The 27,433-nt window shown below is 63.4% G+C and overlaps 2 protein-coding genes across 8 annotated transcripts in view; both read right to left on the bottom strand.

The window, feature by feature from the left end:
• Positions 1-27,433, bottom strand: part of MACF1 (microtubule actin crosslinking factor 1) — a 106,777-nt gene that overhangs the window by 68,723 nt on the left and 10,621 nt on the right. For 3 of the 7 annotated variants that reach the window (XM_065744628.1, XM_065744630.1, XM_065744631.1), the window contains exons 2-22: positions 16,320-16,381; positions 15,338-15,427; positions 13,571-13,648; positions 12,803-12,895; positions 7,441-7,607; positions 7,060-7,172; positions 6,868-6,974; positions 6,528-6,647; positions 6,350-6,445; positions 5,973-6,100; positions 5,784-5,877; positions 4,982-5,136; positions 4,583-4,859; positions 4,158-4,286; positions 3,835-3,912; positions 3,502-3,663; positions 2,812-2,916; positions 2,408-2,503; positions 1,921-2,046; positions 685-837; positions 85-239 (exon numbers count right to left, since the gene is read on the bottom strand). In XM_065744628.1, coding sequence (XP_065600700.1) covers positions 85-239; positions 685-837; positions 1,921-2,046; positions 2,408-2,503; positions 2,812-2,916; positions 3,502-3,663; positions 3,835-3,912; positions 4,158-4,286; positions 4,583-4,859; positions 4,982-5,136; positions 5,784-5,877; positions 5,973-6,100; positions 6,350-6,445; positions 6,528-6,647; positions 6,868-6,974; positions 7,060-7,172; positions 7,441-7,607; positions 12,803-12,895; positions 13,571-13,648; positions 15,338-15,427; positions 16,320-16,381 — 2,584 coding nt within the window. Of the gene's footprint in view, positions 1-84; positions 240-684; positions 838-1,920; positions 2,047-2,407; positions 2,504-2,811; positions 2,917-3,501; positions 3,664-3,834; positions 3,913-4,157; positions 4,287-4,582; positions 4,860-4,981; positions 5,137-5,783; positions 5,878-5,972; positions 6,101-6,349; positions 6,446-6,527; positions 6,648-6,867; positions 6,975-7,059; positions 7,173-7,440; positions 7,608-12,802; positions 12,896-13,570; positions 13,649-14,486; positions 14,592-15,337; positions 15,428-16,319; positions 16,382-19,414; positions 19,552-27,433 lie in introns of those variants that run through there. The other 4 variants (XM_065744626.1, XM_065744629.1, XM_065744624.1 and 1 more) reach the window with 2 other exon arrangements.
• On the bottom strand, positions 9,485-10,708 carry LOC136053824 (collagen alpha-1(III) chain-like). Its single transcript, XM_065744779.1, has one exon. It carries the CDS (start codon positions 10,523-10,525, stop codon positions 9,485-9,487), a length of 1,041 nt encoding a protein of 346 aa, XP_065600851.1. The 5' UTR covers positions 10,526-10,708.

Genomic DNA, 27,433 nt, shown 5'->3' with positions numbered 1-27,433 from the left:
GGTGTATCGGCCCCAGCACATCAGCCCCACCCACTGCACAAGGGGTCTCTGCACCCCTGGGACCCCCCTGCAGCAGCAGGTTACCTGTTGGCCATCTCAATGGCTTCTTTGTTGGGAGGAGGGATCAGGAAGCACACAGAGGGCACCATGGCCTCGTTCCCCGTGGGGCTGATCACCTTCCACTTGGTTCTCTGCGAGTTGTCCTCCAGCACGCACTCATCATTCCGGCAGATGGTGATCTGCAGTGGCAACACCAACAAACACACAGCCCATAAGTGGGGCTGCACCCACCTGCTGCTCACACCCCCATCAATCTCTGCAGCTGATCAAGCAGAAGCACAGGACACTGCCGGGGGGAGCAGCACACTCATGTCTGGAGAGGAAGGGGCCAGGAAGCAGAGCGGGCTGCCACCACATGCTGGTTTGGCTGAGGCTGATGAAGCCCATCCTCCCTGGGGAAAAGGACTTTAACTCCTTCCCAGAATAAACCTGAGACGTGGAAGTCTCCAGGAAGAACAGCCACCTCCTTCTGTCCTCCTCTCTTCCCACTGCATTCCTAACTTTCATCGACAGACACCACAAACTAGTTCTAAAAGCTCCGGGCGCTTCTCCCGTGCCGCGCTGTGCCCTCCCGCTCAAAGCCAGGCTCAGGCCCACGCGGAGCCCTCCCCTCGCAGCCCTCACCTCGATCTGCCGATAGTCACACACAGCCTTGATGGGGATGGTGCTCTTCACCAGGTGCTCTGGGTTCCTGGGCCGGAGCTGAACGATGTTTTTGGACCGTCCCACCAGGCTGGCGACGGAGCTCTTCGACTGGATGAGCTGCTCCTTCTCGTCCTGGCAGAGAGAAGGACCAAGCACAGGTTACTCAGCGAGCAGGAGGAGAAGGAAGAGGAAGAGGAGGAAGAGAAAAGGTTTCTTAAGACACCATAGCACCCCCACCCCTTCCAGAGCTATGCTGGGATTGCAGGCACTGGACAGACATCGGGACGCCAGAGCTGCTGCCGGCCCAGGGTGGGGAGAAGGGGCCGGGAGAGATGGATGGGAGGAAAGATGGAGGGGAGAAGCCTTTGGACCAGGGGGGGGACCTCTCCACTACTCCTCCCACTGCACCCCATGCACACCTCTGGCTCTGGCTGTCAGGACAAGAGAGCAGTGCCTTTCAAAAGGGAAAAATGTGAACACAGCATCCACCAAAATTAAAGTCCCAGGAGGTTTTAAGTGGCAAAGATCAGGACAAACCCCAGCCCAAAGCCAGGGGTGCTTGGTTGCCTGGAAGAGACACCGCGGAAGCATGCTCCCCTTTCTAAAGCAACAAATGGAGGCGTGTTTAAACCAGTGGCTGAAATGGGGCACAACGGATGTGGGTACTGCATCCCAGGAGATGCAGCCAGCAGGGTGGTGGCACAGGTCTCTGGACTTGGGCAGAAATCTGGCAGTGGGAAGAACTGCTGTATCCGATTCCCCGTGTGACGGGGAGACCCAGGGGTTGGGGCAAGGCTCCCACAGACAGGACAGGGACGTGTGTGCTCGTGGGTGGCTCGGGGGATTGGTCCCAGCTAGCCTGGCCACAGAGGTTTAAAGAGGATCCCAGAACAGCGCTCTCCCTCATGCTTTGTACTCTCGGGGTTGGTTAGTGTGCTATGAACAGTGCAGGATAATTTAATGGCAAAAGGAAAAAAAAAAAAAAAAGAAGAAATGATTAAGTAAACTACCTGTGCCTGTCCCCGGGAGCATGATTGGAAGAAATACAACTTTAACTCGTTAGGTAAGAAAGAGTGACAAAGACGCTGCCAGCCTCCACACACACAGACTGAGCCCTTCTGCCCTTCCATCCAGGCTGAGGCCAGCCCACAGCCCAGGTCCTCCCTGCCCACGTCCTCGCACCCCACGCAGCTGCCAGGGACCTCCAGGACCCACCATGGAGTCCTGCAGCAGGTCCTCCAGCCGTGTCAGGCTCGTGCTGTGGTCGCAGGAATACTTCCTCCTGATGGAGTCCTGCAGGTTGCGCAGGTACGTCTCCGACTCGCGGGCGTCGCTGAAGAACTGCAAAGCCAAAGGGCATCACAGAAACCTGCACAGCTCAGCACAGCTGGCAGCAGCACAGCACTGCAGGGCAGCAGCCCAGGTCCCAACCAGCAGCGTCCTGCTGCCTGACCCCGTGAGAAATTCCCAAGGAGCAGCTAGAAAGAGGCAGGCAGGTCAGAAACAGCACCACAGTGAGTGGTGCAAGCCCCCACTGCCCTCTGCCACAGAGAGAAAGCAGCCCATGAACCGCATGCACTGGGATGCAGCCCACGAACCTCATGCACCTGGATGTAGTGGATGCTCTGCTGCAACCCACACATGCAGCAGAGTTTGCTCTCCCACTCAGACCTGGGGATTTTGGGCTCCCTGTGCTGTGTACCTGGAAATAGGCGGCGTTCTCCTTCACGTGCTGCTCCACGCACAGGCAGAGCTGCTTGATCCACTGCCACTGGCTCTGCACAGCAGCACTGTAGGCCTGGGGAACACACAGCAAACTGCAGTGAGCAACGAGCACTCACCAGCACAGGGGGTCACAGGAAGGACACAGCCACCGCCGCTGGGATGCACATAAATGGGCAACGCTCTGCCTGCCCTCAGCACAGGAAAGCAGGGCAGGAAGCAGCACGCAAGGGCTGCTGCAGACACAGCTTCCCTCCCACCTGCTGCCCCACAGCAGGACAGAGCCCTCAGCCCCATGTGCTGCTGTGAGCTCTGGAGCTGAGGGCAGCAGCTCTGCACACCTCCCACAGCACGGCAGATCTGCTGCCCCAGCTGCCTGCTCACCTCCACGGTTTGCTTGGCAGGGTGGTTCTCCAGGGCCAGCAGCTCGGCCGTGTCCTGCAGCGAGCGGAAGACGTCCTGCTTCTCCTCCAGCTCCATCGTCAGCTCCTGCGTGAAGGACACAGCACAGTTCAAATCTCAGCTATCAGCAGCAGCCTGCACTCACAGCACGTGTCCGGATAATGGAACAAGCAGTATCAGAGCACTGCAGTAAACAGCAGCAGATCTCAGCTGCTGATAGGAAACCAGCAAGGCTTGTCCGAGCACCATCAGGCTGCCCCATGCACACAGGGCAGACCTAACACCGGAGCTGGAAGTCTGCCCGGGCCCTCCTCACTTTCAAACACCACAATTGTGGAAAGACAGCAATTTATTTATACTGCTCTAAAGAGGAATCGGTTTTCCTCTTTAGCCCAGACTTCTTTTTATTTTCTGTGTAAGGATGTCTTCAGTTTCAAGCGGTGCTAAAAGACGTCTTTTGATGCCTTTTCAATTGACACTGAACTGAGCAGACACTTTTTTGTGCCTTCAGCCCTAGGGAGAGCTCTTTCATCAGCTGCACTCGTGAGCTACGAGCTGTGACTCGGAGGGAGCACACACCATGCACCACACACCCCTGGGACTTCTGCACAGTGCTCGAGAGCAGCACAGTGCAACCAGGAGTGCTCCCTGCAGCCCGGCCCGGGCGCTCACCGAGAAGTAGTTCCTCTTGGCTGCGATGTTGGGGTTGTTGTCACTCCAGTCATAGGCCAGCTCCTCCTCCTCCTTCTCGTTCAGCCATATCAGCTCAGCAGTGGCCCGAGACACAAAGCCGTGCAAGCTCTGGAGGTGCCTCAGTCGGAAGCTCGAGGTTTCCTGGACACAACAAAGTGACCCATCCCGCGTGAGAGCTCGGAGAGCCACGGCTGAGCCCAACGAGTCGCCGCTCCCCCTCTGCCCCGCAGCCCTTGCAGTAGAACCAGGATGCTCAGCCCGTGTGCCCAGGGCTCCCTGCAGCACCCCGAGGTGCAGGCAGAGCTCACTCACCATCAGCTTGCAGTACTGTGTCTCCAGCTTGCCGAGCGTCTCCGTGTAGCTAGCGCGGAAATTCTGAGACATTTTACCCTGAGGGATGAAAGCATTCCCATTATCTGATGTGGGACAGCATCCTTCAAAACCCCAGCTCCAAATCCATCTCCCCCACCCCGCATGAGCAAGAGGAGGCAGAAAGGATGCTCCGAGCAGCAGCAGCCCAGCACCGTTCAGAAACTCTGTCCTTAAAAACCCATCTGCCCCATCACCTCTTCCCACAGGAGGTGACATCCTGACGCTGTCACCTCCCATACCTGCAGTGCCAGGCGCTGCCATACCTCGTACAGCCGTGCCTCCTTGACGCTGCAGCCCAGCTCCTCCACGCTGCTGTGGATGTGCCGCTGTGTCTCCAGCTGGGTCTCCACGCTGGGCAGGTCGCTGCCCCACTCTGCCCTCTCCAGCCTCATCTGAAACAGGACAGGAGTCCGGGTCAGCCCTCCTGGGTTGGGGGCTCGTCTCAAAGGGGAAGGGTGACAAACAGCACAGCAGCCATGGCAGGGGCCCTGAGCCCACAGGACTGACTGGTCACTGCTGATATGAATGCAGCATCGAAAACATCCTCCAATATGCAATGAAAATGGGGGTCACATGAGAGAAAACTCAAGACAAAAGTTCTCCAGAAACTCTGAGCCACCAAAAGATCACCATCTGCAGACAAAACCCCGTGCCTTCCCTCATCGGAGTGCAGGACGGCCGTGCTCACCTGCATCTCCTCCACCCAGGCCAGCAGCTCGTACACGAAGCGCAGGCTGCCTTCGTCCTCGGAGGAGGAGATGGCCACCAGCTCCGTCCTGGTCATGGGCTTCCTGAACCAGGAGGCGGACGAGGTGTGCAGCCCTTTGGTCAGGGAGTCCCCCTTCAGCTGCGTGGTGCTCAGCGTGGGCGCAGGTGCCAGCTCCAGCGTGGAGAAGTGGCCCTTTCTGTACAGGTTGGTGCACTCGAGCCTCAGTGTCACCAGCTCGTCCTGCAGCCGCATGATCCTGGAGGAGCAACCGAGGCGTGAGCAGATGGGGCCGACGCTGCGCTGCCTCCCGGCACGCACGAGGAGCAGGGACAACGTGCAGCCCTCCTGGAGCCCACCTCCCCACACAGCCCCGCTCACCTGAACGCCAGCTCCTCCAGCTGGTAGTAGTTCTCGTCCCGGAGGATCTGCAGGTCCACCTGCAGCTGGCGGATCAGCACCTCGCACTCCTGCAGGTACACCACCACGTCGGCCTCGTACTGCACCGGCTGTCCGGCCTCCAGGTGTGCAGCATCCTGCAGGCAGAAGGAGGGACTGAGGGCTGCTCCCCCCCCAGCACGTGGGCAGAGAGAACAGAAACCCAGCACTGACCACAGCACCGAAAGGACCTTTTCACCCTAAAGCTCAGTTATGGTCACATCTGTTAGGACTCACACCTCATCCAGGATGTTGCCTTTAGAAAAGCTCCTGCAGACTAACTGTGAACTGACAGATGCCCACACAGTGACCGCCCCTTGCATGGGCACCTCTGTTCTTGCTGGGTTTAACCAGCCAGCTTCCAGCCCTGCACCTCTCTGCACCTCCTTCCAGAACAAAGCACTTCCTCAGCTACTCCATAATTAGCAGGTAGCCACAGACTGCAGCCGAGTCCTTTTGCCACTCTTTCAGACAAACCCAGCAGACTTTGGTGGGTTTTTTTTAGCCTTGTGATGCCACAAGCTCTCCCAGAACTGCAGTTGCCCCCCACGCCAGCAGCCCTGCAGGGTGCAGCCTTCCCTGCAGCATCAGCCGGTGCCCAGCCCTGCTGGGATGGGCTCCACACCCTATAGAAAACGTTATCCAGGGGAACTCATCACCCCACAATAAATGGGAGGGGCAGAGAAGGGCACGGCAGAAGAGGCAGCAAAAAGAAGGGAGAATACTGAGCTGGGCCCCAACTCACAGCCTGCAGTGTGTTCTTGGCGAGCGTCAGCTTTTCTTCGCAGCTCAGAGCGCCGTTCTGGATTTTGTTGGCAATTTGTAGCAGCAGTTCCAACCTGGAGGTGGAGATGGAGGGCAGAAAGTGAGAGGAAGGCACTGGGACGGTCCTGAGGGCACAGGGGTGTCCCTGCAGGCACAGGGGGGCACCCACCTCTCCACCGCCGGCCGCAGGAGCTTCTCACGCTCCAGCATCTCGATGATGAGCTTGCCCCACTCCTCCTCCACATCGTTGGGGTGGTACCCCTGGGGCAACTTGATGCGTCCAAACTCAATCCACACCTGCAGAAAACACCAACAGAATGGCAACCCACACCTCCCCGAGCTGGCCAAACTGCAGCAGGGAAGGTGGGGCTGTGAGGCAACGTCTCTGCCTCCACTCCGGGAGTGCTCTGTGCCCAATAATTTGCCCTGAGGGTTATTTCCACTTCTCCATTCCAAAATAAACCTGCACTGAGCACACTGTAGACTTGCTGAAAGCTCAGCGCTCCCACCTGCAAGCCTCTGGGTGACCACGGCGAACAACCTCACCTCTAAGAGCTTGTAGAGCTCCTCTATCCTTCCCTTCTCCTCCTCTCTCGCCGGGATTTCAGTCTCTTTGAAGTGTATGTATTGGTTATAAAGTGCCTGCGATGAGAAAGGCTGAATCAGAACCCCCCGGGGAATGGCACTGCGTGGGCCTGGGTGCAGGGCCCTCACCAGGACCCACCTTTAGCTCTACTGGGTTCTGGGGGAAGGATTTATCCGACATGAGTATCGTGTGCTGCTTGATCCAGGAGATGAGGGACTCCACACGGGTCTGGTACTCCAGCCACCTCGAGTCCACCTCCTGTGGGGCAGAATGCACTGTGGTCACACACTGCCACGTCCCTGCATCCCTCTGGAACAACGCATCCCCAGCGCAGCAACAGGAGCTCACAGCAGCACACAGAGCAGCCCGTGCTGCTGGGGAAGCTCCTTCCTCCCACAAACTGCTCCCAGCCTCTAAGGGCTGAAGGGAGAGCTCCCAGTCCCCCCCTGCAGCCCGGGGGCCGAGCTGAATCGCTTACGATCGCACTGATCCCTTCTCCTCCCTCGGGGACTTTGGGAAAGGCATCGTAGATTGAAGACACGTAAGTAATCACCGACTTCTCATCCGGAGATGGAACGTCCACATCTGCAGAGGGGGAGCAGAAGCAGTGAGGGAGCAGAGTGGGCACTGTGCTCAGCTGTGCCCCACACTGTGCTCGGCAGCCGCTCACCTTCAGCATCCAGCAGCCGCGTCACCCCGAGCCGCTCCGCGATCTCGAAGGCCTGCTCCAGGTTCTCCCTGTTACTCTGGATCTGCACCCGCTCCATGTCCACCAGATCTGGCCTGCAAGACGCGTGCCAGAGTCCTGACACCGGGGCACAGCATCCCAACCTCGCTGAAGCTCACCCCAACGCACAGCCCTGACACCTCTGCCACTTTTTCTGAGCACCCGCCCTTGGCTCCTCAGCACAGGAGATGGTTCTGAGGCACAGGGGACCCCAAAAACCCCATCCACATCCCAAACAACCGCAGACCACCACCAAACACAGCGGTGGGCAGGGGCTCCCGGGAAGCCCCAGCCTTCCCCCACCCACCCACGCCTCTCCCTCACCTGTATCTGTGGATGAGCGCGTTGAACATCTTCCCATCGCTCCAGCACGAAGAGAAGTTGGTGCACTTCACCCCGATGTAACCCGCTGTCACTTTCTGCGTCCACAGCAGCAGCTTCTCCTTGGCTGACATGTCCCCTGACTCCCCACTGATGTAGATGTCAGAGATCTGCAAGCAGGAGCACACAGTGGGTGATGCAGGGGAGGCTCCACCAGGACCCCCCATCCCGCAGCAGGGCTGGCAGCCCCGGCAGAGCAGGATGAATCTCTGGTGGCTGCGAGGGAGAGGGGACATGCGGGCACTGAGCTCGGGGGCAGCGCTGGTGCTGCACAGTTTGGGCAGAGCGGGGCTCCAGGAGCAGTGGCAGCAGCCGGCTGTGGTGGCAGAGGGCAGGGTGGGGATGCCACGTCCCAGCTCCCCCTTGCCATGCCTGAGGTGGCAGTGCCACCGTGGCCCTGCAGCAGGGACCGACCACACTGATGCCTTTCAGTAAGAGCTCAGCACCGCCGCGGATCCCCGGTTTGCACGTGACAGCACGCACGTGTCTCCTGCCAGACTATTTCTGATTGACACGGCGTGCTCCCCACCCATCCTCCCAGCTCCCCAATTAGCACAATTACCTCGCCTTAATGACGGGGCAGACAAAGGGGAGGGTGTGAGCTGTGCATACTTTCTGGGTGCTGACAGAACACAACGCGGCTGCTCGCTGAGCGTTCCTCCTCCTGCCAATGCCAGGAGCACCAACCCCTCCTGCTGCCCCTGAGCCCAGTTCATCCCCGAAGCTCCCACTGCTGCCCCCACCGCTCCCCAGCGCTGCATCCCCCGATCCCTGGGCAGGAGGCATCGCAGGGCCCCTCCTGCCCACGCCATTGGTATGCTGCAGCTCACCTCCCTCCAGCCTGATCCGCTGTCACAGAACCGCTCTTTGTCAGCGCGGCCGCAGCCGTTAACTCTTCCAGACCCAACGGCCGTGGCTGTGGGGCCGGGGGTGGGCCATGCACTGGGGCAGCCATGCAGCACAGAGCAAACCCTCAGCAAACACACAGAACCCCCGTGCACGGGGCTGTCCCGCCTTGGTGCCTGGCAGGGATGCTCCCTGCTGCAGCCAGCCCTAACGGACCCGTCCTTCCACCGCTCCCAGCACGGCCATCTCCTGCCGGGTCTCCCCATGGGTGCGTCGTGCAGGAGACCCTCCTGGCGGTGCCTGGAGAGGCACAGGGAGAGGCACCGGCTCCACCCTCCTTTCTTCCTCCATCAGTGTCAGAACCAAGATTTAGGGAGGCCATAGGCAGGCGGTAACACCGGGCAGCTCCTCCCGGGCCTTTCCAGCATCAGTTTCCACCGTGCAACTGGTGGCCACAGCAGTGGCACCGGTCCTGACACGGCACAGGCACGGGGTGCACAGCACAGCCCTCCCAGCACTGCTCATCCCATGGCTGTGAGCAGCTCGGTCAAACCCGAGCACGAACTCACTCCGTGAGCCACCTGCAACAGCAACAGCTCCGAAGCCAAGCACAGCACCGCCTCCTCCTCCTGGAGACCTTTCTCAGAACGGGCAAATAGCCCATGCTCTCTCCTAGCGATGCTCTGCCATCTGCCACCTCTGCCTCTAACCACCCCTCTGAGCAGCCCCAAACCCTGCACGGACTCATGGGGTCTCCCCAGCACCCCATCCCGTCCCAGCCAGCACAGCGGTGGTCTCAGGTGGGTATGATGCCCGCAGAGCTCACCCCGCCCTCAGCCCCACACCGGGTTGCAGCTTCCCTCCATCAGAGCACGGCACAAGGACAAACACAGGAGATGCGTTTTGAGCCCTTAGACCACCACACCCAGCCCTGGCACCCAGCAGCAGGAAGGGCTGGGCAGGGGGCAGCCCACCTCCCACGAGCACATCCCCCACAGCAAATGCAGTCACACTGAGCTCACTGAGAGCCGCACCCCACCACGACGGGGTGGTCCCCGGGTGCACCCACTGCCTCTGCCCGGGCTCCATGCGACCAAGACAGAGCTGCTCGAGGGGAAGAGGCTCTGCACCCCACCCCGCCTCAGGCTGCACCTCGTGGTGCACAGCTCAGCACCGCCCGCAGAGGTGATCGTCCCCGGCAGCCACCACCACCGGGGGTCCGCTGGACCGGGTCCCCCCACCCCACTCTGAACAAGAGACGATGGCACACGCAGGCACTGACCGTTCCTCCCGACGGCCTCGAGCTGCCCAGCAGAGCCCGGTGCTGAGCAGTGTGCGCACCTTCAGCAGGACAAGGCTCAGCCCCAGCAGCTCCGGCGCTCCCGGCCCGCTCACTGCCGTACCCCGAGGAGCAGCGGGCGGTGCCGCCGGAGGACGACGCGCTGCGGGACGCCGGCAGCCCCGGGGGCTTCCCAACACCGGGATTTTCCATCTGCTCCACCATGGGGGACGGCGTAGACAGTTCCGAAACGGTGCCCGGCTCCGCAGCGGAGGTCCACGCAGCGCTGGAGCTCGGCTCCCCGCTGCCCCCAGCCCCCCGTGAGCTGCTGGCTGCCGGCCCCCAGCTCCGCGCCGGCTGCTCTCCGTGCGCAGGGAGGGCTGCGGACCCCTCGCTGCAGTGCTTCCCGATCCCATCGGGGCCGTGCGGCAGCGGCAGCAGCACAGCCCTGGTGCTGCCGGGACCGCCGCGCTGCAGCCGGACCAGGCGGCCCACGGAGCGCTCGCAGCCGCGCTCCGCAGGGTTCTCCAGCAGGCGGGCGATGACGGTCGTGCCCTCCTCGCGGGAATCCCCCGCCGTCCCCGCGCCCCCGGGCTCCAGCACCAGCCGCGCTTTCTGCAGCTCCCCCTGGAACCTCTCCTTCACCTGCACGATGCGCCCGGGGCCGGGGTCCCCCGCAGGGTGCCGGCTCCCGTCGGGCTCCTCGTGCTGCGGTGCCGCCGCCAACTTCGGATCCTCATCCTCCCCGCGCACCGCCGCCTCCTCCCGCGGGGCCACCGCCGGCACCGCTCTCTTCTTCCCCCTCCTCCTCCGTTTGAAGCGAACCCTTTTTTTGGGGGGCAGCGGGGCCATCCCGGCAGCTTTTTCTTTCTGCTCTTTAACGCAGCCCAGAGAATTCCCCATCTCCTCAGCGCCGAAAGCACCGGGAACGCCGCCACGACCGCCGGCTCCCAAACCGATCCCGGTGTCAGCTTCATGGGCTCAGCGCACGTTTCGCCCCGCGCAGCGCTGCGGACGGCCCCCGGCATCCCCGCCCGCCCGCCCGCGGCCGCCAGCCATCTTACAGCCCGAGCTGCAGAGACACATTCAAAGCATCTCACTGCAGTTCAGAAATCACTTGACCTAAAAGCAGACGGAGAGCGGATTGGCTGCGGCTTCCTCTCTCCAAATATGAGGTAATTGGAGCACTGCCCTCAGCCAACACAAACAGAGAGCAGGAACCAGACGGAAAGCAGGGAGAGGGGAGGGAGGCTGGGAGGGGTGGGGAGGGAAAGAAAAGACACAAGAAAATGGGAAGGTTGGGAAAGGTACATAAAGGAAGGGGTGGGAAAGAGATGGGAAAAAAGCAGGGAGGAGTCAGAGCCGCCCCGCACGCACGCGGATGGGGATGGGCACGGGGATGCAGAATGCTGCCAGCTCCCACGGGCACTCCAGGAGGGCCACTCCCACCTAAATCCCCACAACCCCAAGAACCCCACATCACATGCCCACCCCCCGGCCAGACGGACAGCGCTGGGGCAGCCCCATGGACACAGCAGTCCTTGGCAGCAGCAAGGAACGACAGCAGCCCCCGCCCCAAAGGGCACTGCAGCCCCCGCCCCAAAGGGCACTGCAGCCCCCGCTGGGCTCAGCCCCACGTCCTGCGTCGGGCACGGCTCCGGGAGCACACGGCACCCACTGCACAGGGGACCACGTGCCAGCAGCAGGGATGAGACAGCAAATAAGCAGAAGATCAAGATGGAGGGACCAAACCCAACCACAGCCACCTCCTGTGTCACCCCTCTGTGACAGGGGGCCCACGGACACCACCAGCCCCAGAAACGGGGCAGCACCGACCCAGAAGGCAGCGCCCACACCGCTCTGCTCGCTGCCGGGGCTGCTGGCTGCAGCACCAGGATACAGGAGATTAAGAGGCTCACAATGGAGCCACAGCCTACAAAAAATCCCTCTGGTGCAGGGGGGACGTGCGCAGGCTCAGGGCTGCCTGTCTGCGGAGGGCTGGGGGGGCTGGGCAGCTCCCGGCCCCCCCAGCAGATGGGACCGGGTCTCATCAGTGCACAGCCCCACTCAACCCCAGGGTCACTGCACTGGAGCACTCTGTCGGGGGCTCACACCCTATTTGTGCCCACCCCAGAATGACCCTCCCCAGTAACACAGGGCACAGCCAGGGCCACGTGGCCGCTCCGGCACAGGGCACGGGGCTGCAGACAACCAGGAGCAGCCGGGGACGTCCTCGCATTGTCCCCATTCCTCCCCATTAGCAGGGATGCTGTCATCACCCAGAAATGCCATCGGAAAGGGCGCCGGGCAGCAGCCGTGTCCTGGGAACGCGGCAGCCCTGGCCCTGTGCCACAGCCAGAAATGCCTTCACCCCCAAAGCCGCTGCGTTTTTGGAAGGACCCAGCGGCACTGAAGGCAGCAGCTCCCCGGGGGCTGCAGCTCAGCCTCTGGAAATGAAAAGCTTCCTTAAGAGGCCTCGAACCAGTGCTTGTCTCGCCCGCAAAATGCCACTGGGGACACGTCAGGGAACCGGGGACGGTCTTTGGGTGACAGCCACCAGCTCACGGCTGCCACCACCTCCAGCCCAGCCCTGCTCCGTGGGCACCATGCACACAATGGGACCCCAGGGCCGGTGCCACACACTGTGCCCACCCCTGAGCGCCGGGTTTAACCCTTCCAGGCCCAGAATGTCACTGGGGCCACACGTCACCGCCCCGAAGGTACCAAAGCTGCCTCTGCATCACCTGAGGCGATCAAAGACCCAAGAGTCTGCTTTGCATCCATAGCACAGCTGCTGGAGGTGACCCCGAGCGCACCCATGCCCGGGTCAGCCCGTGTCCCACCCCACCCCACTGCCACGCAGCCGATGTGTGCCATCCTAACGAGCGCGCTGCGTCCCGTCCCCACCACACACCCCACGCCTGCTCCCATCCAGAGGATCCTTCTGAGCAAACAGTCACTGCCAACCACCGCGGTGCCGAGCCGAGGCCGCAGCACGCAGCCCATCATTAATGATTTAATTATGTAAATGATGAGACAAGGGAGTTGTTATTCTCCAGCAGCGGTCTCCATGGCACTGCCACGCACGTGAAGCCCCCACCCCACTTGTGGGTGCACAGACCGACAGCGGAGCGCTGGGGACACCGCTCACCCCGCAGGGAAGGAGGGCTCTGTGCCTACCTGGAAGTGAAGGATGATCGTCCAGATGAGCCCCAGGGTGAGCTTGGGGTTCCCGTCCGTAATGTCATCGTTGCGAATGTTCACCAGTTTCACCTGGCAGAGAAGGAATCGATCAGAACCCCCCGCTGCCACCGGACCCAAACCCGACCCAAACCCGGCGTGCCCACACTGCTGGGGCTGCAGCCCAACTGCTTCCCCAGCACTGAGCTGCTCCACTTCAGTCTGCGGGGAGAAGTGCCCCGTCCCCAAAGCCCCGAGCACTGCTGCATAATTTAACAGCTACAGACCACAGAGCACAGCTAAAAGCGCAGGCCGAGCTTCATTAACTCCCCGGTGGGTTCAGAACCGAGCTGTGCTCATCTGTCCTCCCTGACAAAGGCAGAAAACCCTGCACCCACCGGGTCCGTGCCGGCAGAGCAGCCCGGAGCTGCTCCCTCGGGGCACTTTGCTGCTGGGCCCCAGCAAACCCCCACTGCCTGCAGGAAAAAGCTGCTCTTCCCGGGCAGAAACTGCCTGCAGCCGCCGGGCACGCCGTGCTGATTTATTCCATGCCCTGAAGCTGCAAAGAGGAAAACCTCTGCTCCATATGAGCCGGTGCAGCACGGGGCTGCAAGGACAGGCAGAGCAGGGAGCTGCTGCTGGGGCTCCTCATTCTGAAACCATTTGCCACTACAGACAGCTCTGTGACGGAGCAGTGCCCCAGGACGTGCACAGTGCTGCTGCTGCCAGCGCTGAACCCCCGGACCCCCACGCCCCGTGCAGCCTCACCTGCCGCTGCTTCAGGAAATCCAGCGCGATCTGCACGTTCTGCAGTCGGTGGAATCGCATCCGGCCCTTCTCACGGGGCTGCAAAACAAGGGGGGGCTGCAGGGCTGGCTCGTGGGGCCACACTGCACCGCACCGCACCGCACCGCATGCTGCCTGCCACCCGCGTGCCCCCGTACACACAATGCACTCCACACTCTGCCCTCGTTCTGGAGGTGAATAAAGCCATGGCCACGTGAAATCCCTCTGAAAGGGGGAAAACCCCCACGGCTCACGGAGCTGGAAGGCCCTGAGCGATGCAGGGCCACTCCGCACCGCAGCAATCCCTGCACTGAGGCTCCGCTCACAGCAGAGCAGAGTCCACAGCACAGCCTGGGCCCGGATCCCCCCTGCAGGAGCTACAGCACTGTGCTCGGACCCCCGGAGCAGTGAGTGCCCCAGCAGCTGAGTGCTGCCCGAGGACAGAGCTGCAGAGCCACCGCCACGGGAGGGACACCTCGGGCTCCCACGGACTCTGTGGGATGTGACAGTCACATCCATCTTCTCTTCCAAGGGGGTTCTGTCTGTGCACTGCAGATGTGGTTGGGCCCCGTTAGGTTTCACTCTCATCCCATTGGCATGCACGGGGCCATCCGGCCCCACTGGCACCCGGTGCCCGTGCCGGCGCGTGCCATGCAGTGGGGTTAGCAGACAGCACTCCAGGCTGAGCAGGGACCCGGGTGGGGTCCGTGGGAGCGTGCAGACCCCATCCCCAGCCCCGCGTGCACGCAGACAGCCCAGCCAGCGCTCCGCTCCTCCGCTGCCAGCACCGGGATGTGCAGCCCCCAGCGATGCCCCACGGAGGGGAAGGTCAGCGCGGTGCGTCGTGCTGGGATATCTGCTGGCACCGCGGCGCCGGCTCTGGGCGGACTCGACCTACTTCTTCATCATCATCTTCCTCCTCCTCCCGCTCCTCGCTGCTGGCACGGCACCAGGCCGGCGCTTTCACCAGGCGGAGGCTCCTCTGAGCTGGCGGCTCTATTTGCTAATGGGCACCGACGGAGGGGGACACACACACACGGAGACAGAATGGAAACCAAAATGCGACACCCAGCGAAAGGAAAACCCGACAGAAAGGTGCACCCCACGGGGCCCTCGCTGCCTCGCCCGGACACCGCCGGCCCCAGGGTGTAAGGCACAGGGCAACCTCCCACGGCTCTGAAGCCAAAGGGAAGAGGAAGGCTGTCTGGGTCCCTGAGCTCCATGCTGCTCTGCAGCCCCACAGCAGCTCACTGCGTCTCGGGAGAGCGATGGAGCGAGCTATGGGATCCCTGCCCGGATCCTATTTTAGGGAACGCTGCAGTAGTTCCTGCTGTGCTACGCAGTTGTACCACTACGTCTCAGCAGTGTGACAGTCTGCAAAGGAGGAGGAGGACAGAGGGGGTTCTGCGATGCATGAGATGTGAGAAGGGAGCGCTGCACGCCAGCTGTGCCCAGCGCTGGGCCAAACTCAGCACACGGCTCAGGAATAGCTCCCGTCAAAGCCACTGCTGTGCAGCAACTTCAGGACACAGCAAAGTCTGGAAAAGGAGGGCAGAAGTGCCCCACAGGGAGAGGGCTCTGCCCTGGGCGCCCCAAAGCAGCGGGATCCGGGAAAGCAGCGTCGGGAGCGTGGGGTTGAACGAAAATCAACAAAACAACAACAAAAGAAACTAAAGCACATCTGGAAACAAAACCATGGAAAAAGGAATGGCTGTGAAGGAGCTGGAGGGGGGGGGCAGCAGCACTCACCAGCTTCACACCCGACAGCACCTCCAGCAGTGACACGAGGTTGTGGCCGTCCCGCAGGTCCTCGTACAGATCGTTGATGTGCTTGCGCACCTGCAGGGCAGCCAAGGGGACACCGCCCCAGTGAGCGCACCTCAGTTATCCCAACAGGATCGCTATGGAAAGCAGCCTCCAGCTCCAGAAATGGCCCAGATGATGCTGCCGACCTCAGTGCAGCACCAGGTCCCCATTAACCCATCCCTGCTCCATCCCATAATGCAGCACACGGAGCTCAGTGCTGCAGCAGCAGCTGAGCTGACAGGCAGAGGGGTTCCCTCCTGCACACACCAACTCTCCCCCTAAACCTGACCCCACAAACCCTGCCCTGCTGCCCTACACAACCGCAGCTGTCTCCCCGCTGCCCAAACCAGCTGGGCCCACTTTTCTTCCTCTGAGAGATGCAGCAGGGAGATGAAAGGTTGACACACGTTTGCAAAGCTGCTCGTAAAGCACAACCATGGTGCTCCTGATGCCCAGACCACCTTTTTTCTTTTTGCAGAAGAATTAATTTAAAAATGACTTGTCAGTTACACAAGAAAAGCACCTCGTGGTGCAGCGTTCATCCCACTACGGCTGCACCTACACAGGAAAGCTTGGACACGAAACGTGACCAAGAGCTGTGGGCTGGCAGCACTGCAGTGCAGTGGGGTGCTGCATACTGGGGTGCTGCATGCTGCACACACACCACGAGTGCTGGCACGGACCGGGTACAGAGGAGGTGGAAGTTACCCACAGGGCTGCACTGCGATGTCACAGTGCCCTCCAAAGGCACCGACATGATTCCAGCTGAACCGTTTCTGTTCAGAGGATGAACACATTTTTTAAACCTCAGCACCAACGCAGAGGTTCCCAGGTTGTGAAGCAGGCATTTATCTGCCTGTGCTGAGCTGGACAGACACGCGGACGGACACTTAACCCGCCTGGAAATGGAGCGCGCAGCTCTTACCTTCATCAAGTGCTTATTGACCCATTTAGTGAAGGTTTTCTTTTGGACTCTGTCCCGTTCATCTGTGAAAAGAACACAAAGGCAGCTCTGGGTCAGTGTTTTTCATGCACAAACTCAAATGAGGGGAAGAGACAGAGGAGTCTGCTGGTGCCAGCGCTGCCGGCCGGATCCTGCTGCGCTGTGGGAACAGAGGCCGCTTATCCACGGGTCCGTGGGGTGGGGCTGTGCTGGGAACCACAGCCCGGTCCGGCACAGACACGGAGCAGGGCAGGGGCAGCTTATGGGCAGCTTATTCCTCCATGTATTTTTGGTTCATTGGATTGCCGGGACTTAGGGGTTATTTCCATTGCACAGCTCAGCCCCAACCAGACAGGGGATGCACGGTGCTGTGCCAGTGCCCCAAGCCCCACATCCAGGCAGCAGCACTCCTCCTGGGGTAGGGATGGGATGGGACAGGATGGGATAGGACAGAATGGGACAGGATGGGAGCTCTGTGCTGACACCACACAGCACCGGGGAGCTTAGTCCCACTGTGCTGGGTGAGAAGACAACACGAGAAACAAAGCCAAGGGGGAAAAAGGGCTCTGAACAGCACAGTGCTGCTGGAGGGGACACCTGGCAGCCCCCCCCCCCCCACCCAGGGGTGCTCAGCGTAATCCTGCAGCCAGACCTGACCAAAGGGGATTGCCCGGTTTAACGGCGTAATCTCAGAAGAGAGACAGCACCCGAGTGGTGCAGAGGGGCTGTGAGACACTGCCCAGCACCCAAAGCACAGATCTGAGCCCCCCCCAGAATGGCGCTCCCACGGGCAACGTGCTTCCCCCACCCAGGAAAACACGTGGCACACCGCACATCACAGCCCTCCACGCCTCATCCCGCGCCCACAGCACAGCTCCGGGCGACCCCATCCACCCCGCAGCCCCCGCCCCGCACACCAGGCTCCTCACAGGGCTCGGCGTCCCGCAGCACGAGGCCGAGCCCCACCGCCACCGCCACCGCCCGCACCAGGGGACCGCGGCAGCGCTGCTCCGCGCTGGGTGGCACTGACCCATGCAGCACATCCGGCACAGCACGCGCACGCTCAGCCGCCGCTCCTCCATGCACGGATTCTGCGTCTCCATCCCGTGGGATGCGTCCCGTGGGGCGGCCGCTCCCTCCGCTGCGGGGCCGGGTGGGGAAGGGGCTCCGGGCGGCACCTCCAGCCCCGGTGGGTGACGGTGTGGGTGGGTGACGCTCGGCCGCAGCTCCTCCCACCGCAGCACTTCCTACCCCTGCCGCCCCCAGCTCGGTGCCCGGCGGTTCCTCCTTTGGGGCATCGCCCAACGCCGGCACTGCCCCGCGCTCCCTGCGCTGCTGTGCCCCACAGCGGACGGCCGCTCCTCCAGGAACCGCAGCGCTGCACCTCCGTCGTCCTCAGGTCCCACGGTCCCAGCAGAGCCCTGCAGCTCTCAGCCCCAGAGCAGTGGGGCACAGCGGCTGCTCCTCACCCAGGGAGGGAGCACAAGTGTCCGCGGCGCCGGGCGGCACTGCACGGCCCCGCAGGCGCTGCGCTCCTTTCTCCCCGTTTCGTTTTCCACTTAATTGCACCGCCCGTGGGGATGGGGCCCGGACGGACAATGCTGCGCTTCTTTCCCTGCTCGCACCTCCCCGCCAGCGCTCTCCTCACCAGCAGTGTCCCGGGTCCGAAGTGCCGGTGCTGGGTCCCGGCTGCGGGCTGCCGTCCTGCCCGGCATGCGGGGAGATAACGGGGGCCTCCTTTATCGCTTCCTCTCTTCCTTTTCTTCTAAATATAATCCTGCTGCAGGCCTCCAGGTCCCGGCCCCGGGGAAAGGCAGCAGTGTCCCTGAGCATGGCAGGGCCACGAGGGGGAGGGACGCGTCACCGAGGTCGGCGCAGTGAGGGTGGGACGGGCCGGGGTCCCCCGGCTGTGCTCCGTGTGCCCATCCCGCACAGAAGTGCTGTTCTGCCCTTTTTGGCCCCGTTTCACCGCCCCCAGAGCACTGCTGGGCTCTAAGCGGGCCGCTCGCACCCCATCGGCCCAGCTAATTATAATGCCCGGCTGCCGCCTGGTAACGATATTAAGGCTTCACGAGCTTATCCCCGCTGGATAATCTTTGCCAGACTCACCCTGATCCAACCTGTTGCGGCCCCCCCCCCCGCGTTTCCCCCCGTCTGTCCCTGCCCACCGCAGCCCCCCCAGCCCCACGGCCGCAGCACAGCGGTGACAGTGGGGACGGTGCCCTCAGACCATCCCCCCCTGCACAACGAGCAGCACCAGCTGCCAGCGAGCAGATCCCACTGCCACCGGGATTCAGCAACGCCCGAAATCCTTCATCGCCAGGCGTCAGTTACATGGGGGTGAAAAACCCACCCGACAGCACGGCCGTCCTGCAGCACAGCCCCTGCTGGCTCGGAGGGCCGAGGGGCAGCGGGGTCCCACGTGGGCCCCCCCCGTCTGCTCGGCCATCTGCTGCCACGGGCACAGCGGGGACGTCCCCGTGCTGCGCGGTGGAAGCAGCTCTGTGCACGTGGCCGCGCGCAGTGAAGGGGGTTTTGTTCCTCGGGTGCATCTGGGAACAAACCTGGAGCGAAACGCTTTCACTTCCAACTCCTCCAAGTTCGAACATGAAGGGGACGCACTTCATAAGGAGTCCCTTCAACGCGGGGCTCTCAGGATGGGGGACACGCAGCAAACGGCGCAGAACTGAGGGGCTGAACCGAGCCCCACGCGGGGACAGCCGGGAGCAAACGGGCACAAAGGGGCGGCAGGAGGAGCCCCGCGCTCCGGGTGGGTCGGGACCTCAGAGCCCACCCGGCCCCGCGTGGATCACCATGGCAGCTCCGCACCGCCCTCTGAGCAGCCGCGATGTGGCACTGAGCGCAGCGGTGACGTCGGCACAACGCACTCCACGTGCGCGGGGACCGCTCCGACACAAAAAGCGGCGCCGGGATCCCCCGCCCCACCGACCCAGGAAAGGGCCGAGCGGGGGAGGAACCGCGCGGCCCCGCCCCCCCCCCAACCTCCCCCCCCCCCCACCGCCCCCCAGCGGCCCCGCACCCCCGGCCCCGCACCCCCGGCCCCGCGCCGTCCCCACCTGCCCCGCTGCGGCTCCGCCAGTACAGCACGCCGGCGATGCCCAGGACGTGGCTCAGCACGAAGGCGGCGGGCGGCAGATAGGAACCCTCCGGCAGCGGCATCGCGCGGCTCCGCCGTCCTTCCGCTCCGGTGCGAGTCCGGCATCGCCCGCAGCGCGGGGCCGGGAGGGGCGGAGCGGCGGAACGTGGTCCGGCTCAGAACGGCGGCGGAGGAGAAGCGGAGCGCGGGGCCGACGCGAACATCCCCGCGCGGTCAAACTTTGGCCACCCCCCTCACACCCCCCCCCCCCCCCTCCTTCCAAAAGGGAAACGTCATCTCCCGGATTTCCATTCCCAGCCGCTCCGGACGGCCCGGGAGCGGCGGCGGCTGTGAGCGTGGGGCCGGGGCACGGGGCTCGGCGCCGAGCTGATGGGCAAAGGCAGCTCGGGGCAGCCGGGAGCAGGACCCCCCCAGACCCCCCTCCCTTCGCCACGGGACGGCGAGCAGAGCCGGATTGAGGCTTCGTGCATTCCTCCTCTGCTTTACTGCAGCAGCAACAAAAGCCGGTCGGCCTCTCCCTGCACTCCCGGGGCCACCGCTCAGTGCAGAGGCGGCAGATGGGATGTGGGAAGGCAGGGCTCCATGTGAACGTACACGAGGGAAATGCTCACAGGAGGCACCCCAACAAGACGAGGGTTTCCCTGCACACCTCCTGATGCCGCAGCTCAGCCCAGGCAGGCGATGCTCCCCGGGACCCTCGCGGTGGGTGCTGCTGTGCGGCCCCACGGGTGCATCTCCGCCCCGCAGCGCACGGACGCTGTGCTGCGGTTGTGTTTCTCACTGGGGCTGCAGAGCCCCAAACCCCGGGCTGAGTCAATGCCCCGCAGCCCCCGGGAACCCACCCCCGCCCCAACGCTCCGCTCGTTGGGCCAACGGAAAGCGATTCTGAACCTGAGCGGGGTTCGCCCTCACGGCGGTTTCCAAGAAGTGCTGAGATGAGAGCGGAAAGCTGCAAAACCACAGCCAACGGCCACCACCGGCACGGCACTGCGGACAGCACGGCAGCCCTCAGTGCCGCCGGGAAATCTCGGCCGTGGCCGCACCGTGGGGCAGCAGGACGAGCGTGAGCCGGGGCCGGGAGCTGCGGGAACGGCTTTGGCCGACTGTGGCCCAGCCCAACTTAAAAATATCCCAGCGCAGCTCCCATCCCGAGCGGTCTGCTTTCTGTTAAGGCAGGGGAAGTGCAGCAGGAGTAATGACTGTCCTGCAGCACTCGCCTGGCCACCATAAATAGCAAAGGGGCACCGCACCCCACACAGCTGGAGCAGGAGCCAGGCCTCCCCTCCCTGCTCGCCCCATCCCACACCCGGCAAAACACACTGAGCACTCCCGGCTGCCGTGTGCCCCCAGGAGGGGATGCGGTGCAGCTGGATGAGCCCTGCGTGTCCAGGAAACGGAGCTGTGCGGTGACAGCATCACATCACTGCCAGATAAGGGCGCGCAGGGAGCACTGTGACAGCAACCACCGGTGGAGGACGCGGAGCAGCGGGCACTGCCACCCGGCACTGCCCATCAGCTGCACCCGGGGTGGGCAGCACCACAGGGGTCACCGCAGCTCTGCGCCGTGCGCTTCTTTCTGCTCAATTTAACGCCACTTCCCCCTCTGCTTTGAAAACTTTGGATGGCACAAGCTGTTCCTCGAAGCCGTTCCTTGCTGCCGCAGGAAGACGACAGCGGCTGTCACTCACTCGGTCACAGGAGTGGGAGTGGGCGGCCGCTGTGGGCTTTGGGGCTCCTGCGATGCTCCGGGGGCTGCGGGGCCCCCCCGGGCTCAGCCCCACGCGGTCAGGGGCCCCGGCACGAGGCCACCCCCCGCCATGGAAACCGCCCCGCACACAAACACCAGCAGCTAATTTTAGTTCCTTGCAAGGCGGCTTCTGCAGCTCTGACTGTCGCCTCGGCCCGAAAAGGAAATGGGTGTGGGGGGAGCGCGCATCTCCCGGCTCAGCAGGAATCCGGGGCGGGGGGGGGGGGCGGCCCCGCTCCGTGCCTGGGGTGCCCCGTGTGGCAGCCTGCAGCCCCACGACCGCATCCCACAGCTGCTGGCTCCGCTCCCGAGCTCCCGTCCCGGACACATCTGCAAAGCGTTGTCAAAAGGCTAAAAAGAAGGCGACCCCCCCACAGCCCACCCCACTCGAAGGGAAAAACGTCTTCCAGAGGGTCCCCTTGTAGGGAAGGACCTGATGCTGAGCAGAGAGGGCACAAAGCCACGGCCCGGTCCCCGCAGCGGAGCTGAGTCACGGTGGGGGCTGTGCGTATGCTCGGGGCTGAGCCCCCCCGTGCTGTGCGCCTTCCCGGTGAGTAATGCTGCACGGCGCGCAGCACTGCCGGCATCTCCTTATATGACTGAGGAAGCTGCTGGCACGGCACCTCCGCATCCTGCAGCTCTCCAGCACCGCTCAGGGCCGTACCCCCCACGCTGGGGCGGGCGATGCCGCGGGGATGGTCCCCCACCCCTGGGTGCTGCAGACCCCGAGAGGCACCCGAAGCCACACCGCCTTCAGCCAGGGCTCCCGACTGGCAGCACAGCACAGGCAGGAGGAGGTGGCAGCCAGGTGGCACTGTGGAAACACTGAAGCACTCAGAGCCGGGCGCTGCTGGGGGGGCAGAGGGAGCACAGCGGGTATGGGAACCACGGGCACATGGGCAGCACCCATGGGGCAGGGGCCCAGCCAGCCCCTCCTGCAGCCCCAGGGGTTTCTGCACCCACCTGGCAGAGCCCATAGGAATCCCCTCCATCTCTTGCAGCAGGAAGCATTGCATGGGACAGCGGCCACGGGAGCGGCAGGAGCTCCACGTGCCTGCCAGGGCAGCAGAGGGAATGCTGTCCCTCACACGGGGTCCCCTCGTGGCATGCCCAGCACCGAGGGCCCACCTGCACGCAGAGCTGCGTGTGCACAGACGTGTGAGCACAGTGCCAGCGCAGCGTTTCCTGCCGTGCTCACTTTTCCCTTTCTGATGTTTTTTTACCGCCTCTCTGGGACTTCTGAGGGCAAATCTCGGTCAATTACGGCAGCGGCTCAGCACTCCCAGGGAGAGAAGGATTTGTGCACGGAGCAGCCAAGCCCCGGGGACGGGTCCTGCTCATTGCAGCAATGAGGAGCGCGTGGTGGCAGCTCCACGGGGTGAAGCGAAGGACGGAGCAGCCGCCGTGCCCGCGCTGTGACCCGGAGCCCCACATCACATCTCCACACGCACACGACGCGCTCCGTGACATAATCTGCTCTGCTCCGCATGACTGCACCCCTCCACCCCCAGCAGCACCGCCGTCCTCGGGCACAGAGGTAGACGTGGCCGCAGACAGGCGCCGGCCCGGCTGCAAGCACGGGCACAGCCCGGCGGGCGCGGGGCTCGCTCCACCCTGCCCACGGCGCCGGAGCCACGGGAGAGGGAAGCGAGAACAAAGATGACGCTCCTTCAGATCTGAGCTGCTCAAAACAAGGTGGGCCGGGGCAGAACGCGGCTCCGCCCGGCGCTGCCTCCGCTTTGAACGCTGCACCGCTACAGGTGAATCACCGCTGCCTGTGCGGGCAACGCCGCGCTCCGTGCCACGCTGCGCTCCGTGCCACGCTGCAGCGCGAGCATTCCTCGCGTGGAGCGTTTCCTCCTTGCTCCCATCCGCTCCCGCGAGGGGACGGGGCTGAGCGAGGTCCGGGGGGGACAGTGGGAGAGCTCCCCGGGAGCACCACTCCCCACAGTCAGTGGCCCCACGAGCTCTGGTGGGCGTCCCACACTGCAAGGGCTCCGTAGGATGGGGGAGTGGCTTGAAACTTAAAGAGGAGAGATTTAAGGGAGATGTGGGGGGGAAATCTTTCCCCGGAGGGCAGTGAGGCGCTGCCACCGCTGCCCAGAGCTGGGGTGCCCCTCCCTGCAGCTGCCCGTGGCTGCGGGGGGGCCCTGGGCGGCCCACGCTGTGGGGCAGCTCCTGGGTGGGAACAGGCTGATCCCTAAGGTCGCTTCCAACCAGCCATCCTGTGATGTGGCCCCGCAGGCTGGGTGTGCAGCTAAGGGAAGGCCTTCCTCAGCCTAGGGCTGCCCAGCACCAGGCCATGATGTGTCCTCCAACCCACGGCCATGGGGACAGAGCACCACGAGTCAATGTTTAACCACAGCAGCACAGCACAGGGGCCCCGTTCCACCAAAGGTCGGCAGGACGCAGCACGGCAGCGGCAGAGATAAGGGGGGAAGCGTCCGGCCCCACCATCAGCAGCAAAATCTGAGCTGCGAGGAACTCGGAAAAGGAAGTGCTGACGATAAGAGCGGAGATGTTCCCTTTTCCAGCAGACGTCTGGGCACCAAAATCATAATCATGGCTTAAAAAAAGACTTCCCTCCCCAGCACAGACCTGCCAGGACAGCAGCGCAGGGCTGGGAGCAGCATGGGAACGGCCGTGGCACCGTGGGGCAGCGATGGAGGGACGGCTGAAGCAAACGTGGCTCCTGCTGGCGTTCACTCTGCAAAGCAAACAGCAGCACTGCACTGCCACCTGCTCACGGCTTAATCATTCCCCAGGAGAGAGGCTCACTGTTAACCCTTGGGTTGGGGCCTCAGGCCCAGGGCCCCACAGAGCTGAAATAACTCAGGAGGAGAACATTTTCCTCTGCATCTGTGGTGAGCTTCCCCTGAACCGGAGCAGGAACAGGAGCAGCCAGCACCACACGGAGCTCAGCCTCTCCTTTGTGGGCAGATCCTGATGTTCTAGGTCCAGCAGCTTCCTACAGGGGGTGACAAGCCATCAGCACCACATCTCCACAGGTCCGGGGGACCCCGAAATGATGTGGGAAACCCCCTCCTGCAGCCAGGGTGACAGAGCCCTGCAGGGAGGTCACGGGCGGTGTGGATGCACACGATGCAGCACTCCATGAAGCAGCTGGGGTGGGATCTCCTCCAGAACCCCTCCACCTCAGCTCCCCACAGCACGAACCCAAGCACGCAGCGCTGGGTTCGGTCAGTCCCATCACTCCTTCCTTCGTGTTAACCTGCGCCGTGCTCCCCTGCCAGCACCCCGGGCTGACGGCTGCGGCCGTCGGCTTTCTGCTGACGCAGAGCTTCAGGCATTATTTCATCGCTTCCCACTTCTGAGCAGTCTTTCCCCGCTGTGTCACCGGGCGCTGGCAGCTCACGGCACAGCTCCAAACCCCGGGGGAACTCCAAAGCGGGCGGGCAGCGCGCGGCCCCCATCCAGGAGATGGGACAGGAGCTGGGTGAGGCGTGAGGACGGGGACGGGCTGTGTGCAGGGGAGAGGCGGCCCCCACGGCCGGCCCGGCCGCACGCCCACAGCACACACGTGTTCGCCCGCCTTCCCAGGGGCTTGTGCCGACACGGCGAGGTGGCAGCGTTCCCAGCACGGGGGAGGACGAGGAAGCCGATGCCATCTCCGGGTCCCTCCCTTCGCCCTGCGGCCATGGGGACAGCACACCTCCGCGGAGCCGAGCCACCGTCGGGTAAACAGCAGCTCCTTCATTCCCAGCACGCCCCGCTGTCACCTCGGCAGGGAGCGACGTGAGAAGGACCACACAGCACAGCCCTGGACCAGCATGGCACTGCGTGGCATCCTGCACCCCGACCCACGGCAGGGCTGGAGCCGTGCCCGGCACGGACAGACGGACGAACCCAATGCAGACAGCGCGGCGGAGCCCGCGTGGCCGCTCAAGGCCAAGCTCTGCACTTCCCACAGCAGCTTAGGAAGCAGGAAAGCTGGCGGGGGGAGAGGCCTGAATCAAAACCCTTTTTCTGCCGGCTAACAAAAGGCCTGGTGTCTCTGCAAACAGGCTTGTTATTCTAACTGGAGCCGGAGGCCTCTTGGCAGCAGGGGAAATAGGAAAACGTTGGGTGAGTGGGATCTGTCCACGCTTTGTCCTGAGCGTGCGGGGCCGGCACTGCGTTTACATAGGGCACAGCCCACACACGGCCCCACATCACTCCCCATGACAGCCGTGTGTCACAGCACAGAGAAGCAGGGAACCTCAGGTGGGAGCACCGGGCCACCACGTCACCCCAAAGCACAACGCTGCCCCGGGCACAGGGTTTGACCCACACTGGGACCTGCAACCCTGGGCATGAGATGTGCGGAGCTCCATCTGAAAATTGAGGTCAACGGGAGCGCAGCGGCGGATTCTCTCGCTTTCCCCTATAAATAGAGGGCAGGCAGACAACCTCAAGCCCTGATCTCATTAGATCTCCCAACTAAGCAGCGTGAAACCTGATTAGCACCGAGGGGGTGGGTGGGCACACGGCGATGCCAGCACCCAGGGCAGTGTGGTTGGGGACCAGCACAGCAGAGCTCCCACCCCACCGCCAGCACGCTGCCCCACGGCGGAGCCCTGCTGCCCGTGGACGCTGTGGGATCTGCTCTGCAGGGGAAGGCACACAACCATCACTGCTCCAGGAGCGATGGGGACGCACTCGGGGTACATTCGCTGCGTGGAGCTCCCAATGGGGAGCACAGGATCACCCGCTGGCAGCTGCTGCTCCAGCTCCTCACTGCAGCACGCAGGAATTCGGGATTAGAGGAGCAGGGGAGGCGGGGGCCGACACCTCTGTTCCCTGGAGACCTGCTCTCCCACGGAGAAATTTAATCCCCATTAAAAAACGCATGAAATAATGCGGTTGCTAACGTTTCTCAGGCAGCTCTGTTAAAGTGACAGCTGCAGAGTCCCGCCGGCCCAGCAGATGCCCTGTGATGCTCTTTGGAGGGCTGTGCAGGCCCTGCCCACAGCACACAGCCGCCCGAGGTGGTGGTGGCACCGCCGTAACCCCACAGACCGCCCTCAGCACCCCACAGCAGCCCCAGCCCGCCCGGCCCCCGCCCCCAGGGCAGATGGTGGCCCCGGATCCCTTATCGCACCCGGCCACCTTGAGCCGGGGGAAGCCATCACATGATGGGACGAAAGCGATCGCTGGCGGGGGGGTGTGGGGGCCACGAGCTGCAGGCAGGGCTCGGCTCCGTCCCCCACACCTCTCCTGGGACACCGTGCTGCATCCCATTTCCTCAGCAGAAACCCACCGGGTCGGCCTCAGCGTTCACAGCACTGCCCGGTGTTGCACACTCAGGGATGGAGGGGTACAGCTGCTGCCCGAAGCTCCTTCCCACACCCAATGCCCACCTGCCCTTCAACTTCTGGGTCTGAGCACATCTGGGCAGCACAGAGCTCATCAGAGCCAGTGTGCAGCCACAGCAGTGAGTGACACCACACAGCCCAGAGCATCACCCGCACAAGGGCAGCAATGACGCCTGCAGTTCAGCACCGCTACGCTGTGGGACCACGCAGCCCTCATCCCCAGAGCCCGCAGCGCCTGTGGGGTCAGGCACGAGCAGGAGCTCCAGCAGCAGAGCATGAGGGATGCAGGAGCACTCCTGCTCCCTCGCAGACAGCTGAGAGCACCGAGCACGGCTCAGGCAGGAGCAGCCCTGCACACAGAGCTCCGCACGCGCCCAGCGGCTGCGGGGCCGAGCAGAGGGCCACGCGAGGATGCTTTGACACGGGGAAAATCTGAGCCCGGCTCCCTCGGGGAAAGCACGTGGCAGTGACAAGGTCAGACGGAGCGGGGGGAGCAGCCCGGGCGCCCCGAGGAGGACAAAAAGATGCCGGCTTTTATTCGGCTTCCCAGCAAAGAGCGAACTTCGGAGAAAGTGAAACCGGCCGTCGTCACGGCACCGCGGATAAAATTAACCCGGCAATAAATTTGTAATCAAATGGGATCCTGAGCCGAGCCCGGGGCTCTCGTCACCTCGGGGCCGTGACAGTCGGCTGCCCCGGGAAACCCGAGACAGGAAGCATCCAGGCAGGGCTGGCCGACCTACATTACCTCCTCCGCTCCCCAAAACGACCGACAGCCCCACAGCAGCAGGGGAGGGGCCCGTTCCCATCCCACCCAGCACCCCAAACCGGCGGATATAGGGCTGGGGGCGGCGCCCCACGGCCGGGGTGGGGTGGGGGGGCAGCATCCTTTGTCCGCAGCGCCGGGCTGGGAGCC

This window comes from Cyrtonyx montezumae, unplaced genomic scaffold (assembly GCF_038088225.1).
Source record: "Cyrtonyx montezumae isolate F1298 unplaced genomic scaffold, pur_monq_1.0 scaffold_31, whole genome shotgun sequence".
NCBI classification, from domain to species: domain Eukaryota; kingdom Metazoa; phylum Chordata; class Aves; order Galliformes; family Odontophoridae; genus Cyrtonyx; species Cyrtonyx montezumae.
The sequence above is the reverse complement of the archived record's forward strand: the minus strand, read 5'-3'. Positions and strand labels throughout refer to the sequence as shown.